The sequence below is a fragment of the Sorex fumeus genome, unplaced genomic scaffold (genome assembly GCF_029834395.1).
Source record: "Sorex fumeus unplaced genomic scaffold, SorFum_2.1 ptg000177l, whole genome shotgun sequence".
In the NCBI taxonomy this organism is placed as follows: Eukaryota; Metazoa; Chordata; class Mammalia; order Eulipotyphla; family Soricidae; genus Sorex; species Sorex fumeus.
Window position 1 is genome coordinate 1,322,255 of NW_026606234.1, and position 6,156 is coordinate 1,328,410.

At 68.5% G+C, this 6,156-nt stretch overlaps 1 protein-coding gene across 1 annotated transcript; it reads right to left on the bottom strand.

The window, feature by feature from the left end:
- Positions 1–424: 424 nt before the first annotated feature.
- On the bottom strand, positions 425–3,405 carry ALG10 (ALG10 alpha-1,2-glucosyltransferase). The gene is made up of 3 exons (XM_056107805.1): positions 3,226–3,405; positions 2,067–2,264; positions 425–1,498 (listed from the first exon to the last, which is right to left on the bottom strand). The coding sequence occupies exons 1-3, from the start codon at positions 3,400–3,402 to the stop codon at positions 461–463; spliced, it is 1,413 nt and encodes a 470-aa protein (XP_055963780.1). The 5' UTR covers positions 3,403–3,405; the 3' UTR covers positions 425–460.
- Between the last annotated feature and the right edge of the window lie 2,751 nt (positions 3,406–6,156).

Genomic DNA, 6,156 nt, shown 5'->3' on the forward strand with positions numbered 1-6,156 from the left:
GCGGAAGAACTCCTAAATCAACCACTTGGCCCTTAAACAGGAGCTGACCTCCAGATCTCCCGTCCCCGAGTCTAGGCACCCCGAGGAGACTGACGTGACCCTGTGGGCAGAGAAGTGCCCACCCCCTCGGGCACAGGGACCTTCAGACGCTCCAGAACCTGCTGCTGAGAACCAGCCCGGCCCGAGAGGGCCAAGGGCCGACCCGCAGACTGACTGCGGGGACCCAGGGGCCGACCCGCAGGGCAGTGCAGCGGCCCCTGTCCCGGGTGCGTGGGGCGGGCACCCCCTCCCAGGCCGTGCGTCCGCCCGTCTCTCCCAGCCCTCCCCTCCCCGTTCCAGCCGTGGCACCCACCCACGCGTGACGTGGCCCGAGCGCCGCCAACGTGCCGGAGGACGCCCCACGTCACCCGCCCGCCCGCCCGGGGAAGCGGTCTCGCTCGGGGCCCGAGCCGAGCCGCCCCTACCACATGAACCTCTGCACGTCCTGACTGTTGGGCCACCGGAACGTCCTGTTCAGGAAGAGGTGGAAGGTCAGCAGGTTGACGGCCACGTAGCCGCCCAGCTCGCAGGCCAGCCGGGGGATGGACGGCGGCGGGAGGTGCAGCCTGAACAGGACGTAGGGCAGGATGAAGTAGCGGAACTCGAGCAGCTTCTGCGGCACGGTGGCGGCCGCCACGCAGGCGAAGAAGGCCAGCCGCCAGAAGACGGACCTGGCCCGGAGCGCGTCGGCGATGGCCCAGCCGGCGAACAGGTAGGCGGGCACGAGCAGGTAGGGCACGGCCGCGTGCCGCTGCAGCAGGCGCCGCCACACGTAGAAGGTGAAGTGCCGGTTGTCGGCCAGCAGGTACTTGTGCGCGTAGCTGAAGCGCCACACGGCCAGGAGCCCGAGCGCGGCCAGCAGCGCGCAGGCCCCGCGGCGCCGCCAGGCCAGGCGCAGGAAGGCCCCGAGCCGGCCGGCGGCCAGCAGGTGCGGGGCCGAGAAGCAGAGCGTGAAGCCGCAGAAGTAGAAGAGCTGCGGCACGTGCAGGCAGGCCTCGTGGCTGCTGCGGTCGCCCACCACGATGCCGCCGTTGGCCGCCACGAAGGCGCCGAAGAGCAGCGCCAGCAGCGCGTAGGGCCAGGTCGGCCGCAGCAGCGCCCACAGGTTCCGCGGGCGCGCGCAGAAGGCCCCCAGGAAGCGGAGCAGCGGCCCCAGGTCCGAGCGCGGCGGCCGGCCCTCCTTGCGCTTGGCCAGCTCCGTGGCCCAGGCCTCGGCCAGCCGCTGGGCCACGAGGCTGCCGGCGCAGAAGGCGGCCCACACGATGTTGGTCTGGCGGAGCAGGAAGGCGCAGAAGCCCAGCAGGGCGGCCGTCTTGTGGTGGCCGTAGAGGCACATCAGGTAGCAGAAGAGGGTGAAGAACACGGAGCCCGCCTCGGTGTAGTAGAGGAAGTTGAAGAAGAAGAGCACGGGGAAGGCGGCCAGGGTCACCGTGCTCAGGACCCGCTGCACGCCGGACGCCTGTGGGGAGAGACCGACGGCCCGTCACGGGTGCGGGGGGTGGGGGTGGCCGACAAGGCTGCCCGCGTCCTCCTCCAACGCCGGCTGGTCAACACCATGCTGGCGAGAGGTTTCCGAGCACCCCACCCATCCGGGGTCAGGCAGGCAGCCCGAAGTCTCCGCCCAGAGGCCCTCGGTGGATCAGGGCAGATGCCGCGAGTCCCACAAACCCCAGGCGGCGGAGGATCCTCACTCAACGCACGAGCTCTCCAAGCAGGGGACGGATGTCCCCTTCCCTCTGCACAAGCAGCGCCAGCAGCAAAGCGCGAGCGCGGAAAAACTCTCAGTAGCCCTGGGCCCACAAGCAGCTGCTTATGTCAGGAGCCAGACAGAGAAGACCCGGGCATCCACTTCTCGCCCACACATGGGTATACTACCAACCACTGCAGACTCCGAAGGAAGTTTATCAGGGCTGGGAAAGTAGCTCTGCAGGAAGGCAGCCCCACCCCAGTGCCCGGCAGAGATGGGGGCAGCCGGTGATGCAGCTGTGGCTGCAAAACCAAAACCAAAGGCGAGAACGTCCACCCACCTTGGCCCCGGGGTGCAGCCGGAGGAGCAGCAGGTACAGCAGGTAGAAGTTGCCGACGCTGAAGAGCAGGTTGACGAAGCGCAGCATCCCGATGGAGCAGACGGCGTGGTCGGGCCAGCCCAGGGCCCAGCCCACGGGCTTCACCACGCCCACCGACACCAGGTACAGGCCGGGCAGCGTCGTGATCATCGGGTCCCACTGCGGGGGAGGGGGTGCAGAGTGAGTTGGAGGAGGGAGGGAGGAGGCTGCTCTCTGTCCCGCCCAACCCCCACGCGCGGGAGCAGCGGCCAGTGGAGGGCAGGGGGGGCAGAGAGAGAGGGGGCTCCAGGCGCTGGGTGCGGACGGCGGGACCCCAACCCGAGCCAGGGGGGCTTGCAGAGACTCGGCCGGCTGGCGAGGACACAGGCGCACCCGCGCCGTGCCCGTGTCCACACCGCCCGTAGCCACACCTGTGCTGCGCTCACCTGCTCACCTGCACCGACCCATGCCTCGCCGTCACCTGCCCTGCACCCGCACCCATGCCTGCACCCCCTGCACCGCACGCATGCCTCAGCCTCACCTGCTCTGCACCCAGGCCTGCACCCACCTGCACCTGGACCCACCCCTGCACCTGTCCTGCACCCAGGCCGGCACCCACCTGCACCTGGACCCACCCCCGCACCTGCCCTGGACCCAGGCCTGCACCCCCTGCACCGCACGCATGCCTCAGCCTCACCTGCCCTGCACCCAGGCCGGCACCCACCTGCACCTGGACCCACCCCCGCACCTGTCCTGCACCCAGGCCGGCACCCCCTGCACCGCACGCATGCCTCAGCCTCACCTGCCCTGCACCCAGGCCTGCACCCACCTGCACCTGGACCCACCCCCGCACCTGCCCTGCACCCAGGCCGGCACCCCCTGCACCGCACGCATGCCTCAGCCTCACCTGCCCTGCACCCAGGCCTGCACCCACCTGCACCTGGACCCACCCCTGCACCTGCCCTGCACCCAGGCCTGCACCCCCTGCACCGCACGCATGCCTCAGCCTCACCTGCCCTGCACCCAGGCCTGCACCCCCTGCACCGCACGCATGCCTCAGCCTCACCTGCCCTGCACCCAGGCCGGCACCCACCTGCACCTGCACCCCCCCCCGCACCTGCCCTGCACCCCGCGCGCGCACCTCCGCCGGGGAGAAGCGGCCCTCGCAGAAGCGCTGCGCCTGCGGCAGGTGGAAGGCCTCGTCCATGTAGGGCTCCCGCAGCGCGCGGCCCACGGCCGAGAAGAGCAGGCACGAGCCCAGGAAGCTGCAGCTCAGCGCGGCCGAGAAGAAGTAGCCCTCGAGCGCGCGCGCGCCCATCGCGACGACCGCCGGGCCGGGCCGGGCCGGAAGGGGCGCGCGGAAGGGGCGGGCCGGGCGCCGGAAGGGGCGGGGCCGAGCGCGCCGGAAGGGGCGGGCGCGTGAGGCCGCGCGTCGCCAGCAGGGGCCGCGGCGCCGGGGTGGGGTCACGTGCTCGCCCGCAGGCGGCGGCGGCGCGGGCGCTTGACGTCACCGCGCCGCGCCGGCTCGGCCAGGGACTGCGGCTCGGAGCCCGCCCGCGCCCCGCCCCCGGCCCGCCCCGCCCGGCCTCGCCTCGCACCCGCGGCGCCGCCCGGGGGGTGGGGGGAACCCGGGGACGCGTGCTGCGAGGGGACGTGACGGGACGAGGGGGGAGTGACGTGATCTGAGGGGACGAGGCATGACGTGAGAGAGTGACGTGATCTGAGGGGGCGTGGCGTGGGGGGAGTGACGTGATGTGAGGGGGACATGACGTGACTTTGGGGAGTGACGTGATTGTGAGGGGGCGTGACATGATGTGAGGGGACGTGACGTGTGGGAATGACGTGATCTGAGGAGACGAGACATGACGTAAGAGAGTGACGTGACGTGAGGGGGCGTGGCGTGGAGGAGTGATGTGAAGGGACTTGACGTGATGTGAGGGGGGACGTGACGTAACTCTGGGGAGTGACGTGATTGTGAGGGGACGTGACGTGGGGGGGACGTGACGTGATGTGAGGGGACGTGACATAACTTTGGGGAGTGACGTGATTGTGAGGGGGCGTGACATGATGTGAGGGGGCGTGGCGTGGGGGAGTGACGTGATCTGAAGGGACGTGACATAAGGTTGGGGAGTGACATGATGTGAAGGGGCGTGACGTAAGGTTGGGAAGTGACGTGATTGTGAGGGGGTGTGACGTGGGGGAGTGACGTGCTGCGCAGGGACGTGGGGTGATGTGAGGGGTGGGGGGCCAGTGCCGCAGGAGCTCACTCCCCGGGGGCTGGGGTGCGATTTGGCCGCAGGTGAGAGGAGTCCTCGCCCGGCTGGCGCTCTCTCGCGGTCTCTCCCCCTACCCCATCCGCTCGGCGGGCGCCCCCAGACATGGGGCCCAGCTCGGCCAGTGACATGGTCCTGGGCCCGGGACCAGAGACGAGGCGACAGTACTCGGGGTCTTGCCCGCGGAGCTGCTGTGGCCGGAGAGGGGGGACGGCCTGGGGTGGGGAGGGGACAGGAACAGGGCCTGGTCAGCGGTCCAGGGAGGCCGGTGGGCAGCGGGGACGGGGCAGGGAGGTCGGTCACGGGACCGGGCAGTGTCAGGACAGGGCCTGGTCAGCGCTCACGGGGTGAGGAGAGGCCCGGACTCTTGGGGGGGGGGCCTGGAGCCACCCTCCTTTCCTGTACAGAAAACTAACGGGGAAGAGATGTGAGGAGACCGCGATGTGAGGGGGAATGTCGTGTGAGAAGACCCGTGAGGGGGACATGCTGTGAGGGGACACGATGTGACAGGATGGGAGGGGGCGTGTGACACAGAGGGGCAAGCCTCTGGAGAGGCGACAAGTGGGAAGGATCACAGTCCGGGGCTCTTGCTGCCAGCTGGAGGAGAGACAGCCCCGTGAAGGGAACTTCCAAGTACCTTATTTGCCCCGAGCTGTAAGTCTCGGGTGTGTGGGTCGAGCACAGCGCCCCCAGGGAGGGAACAGCAAAGCCTCACACCACGCAGCGGTTTATCTCCTCACGTGGTCGGACAAAAGATTGGGCTTTTCTACAGAGGCAAGGGCAGAGCCATGGAGTCAGCCAGAGTGGAAGGTTAGAAAGGAAGATTCTGGTTCCGCTTCGGCCTGGGAGGCTTTCGGGCTGAACTAGGTTCGAGACAGTCCGTGAGACAGGAGTTAGGCGGCGCGTGGTCTCTAGAGATGGTCTCAAGGGACTCAACGTTTGCTGTTTCCAGCTGCCTGCGGGCAGCCCCCGGGCCTGGCTGACCCGAGCTCTCGTTCAGCTCGTAGGAGTGCTCGCTCCGGCAGTCCTTAACCTGCCCCCTCAGCGAGAGGAGACCACTCGGTTCTCTTGAAGATGACTGACGTGGGGACGTCCCTTCTGTGGCAAGACAGACGCGGGGAGGGGTTCTCTGGGCTTGTCTTTGGTTCTTGCTTTTGGCCTCTCCGAGTGAGACCTCAACTGGTACCACGAACCCACCTCTCAGTACGCTGAAAGGAGAAGCTGCCCTGTGAGCGCCGGGCCAGCGAGGAGAGGCGCCAGTCGTTCCAGCAGAGGGCGCCCGCTGCCCAGGAACGGCAGCGGCGCCTGTTCTCCGCACGCGCTGCCTGCTGTCCTGCCGTGCTATACAGAGACCAAGGTGCTGGCTGTGCGTGGTTACTCCCAGCACCGCCCGTGGTTATCGCCTGGCTGTCCACTGCTACTTCTCCTCTTCTCATCTGCTCCTCGTTACTGCCCGGCTGTCTGTTGCTACTGCCCATCTATTTGTTGTTGCTGCCAGGACTGCCCACTGTTCCTGCCGGACTGCTCCCTCACACGCCGGCTTCAGGCAGCTCACTCTCCGCTCTGCCACGGGGGAGTCCCTGAGGTGTGACGGTGCGTTCACACTGCGATGGCACATTGACGGCTGCTCCTGTCCATGTCGGAAACAAGGCCACCGGAGAGCCTCTCGGGAGACGTAAGGGTTCAGCTCGATCCCGTTAGGCACACGCGTGGGACTTGAACGGAACCCCAAGGTCAAGGAGTGGGTACCTGCCGTGTGGCAAGGCATCGCCTCCCCACCAGGGAGCTTCTCCATTTCC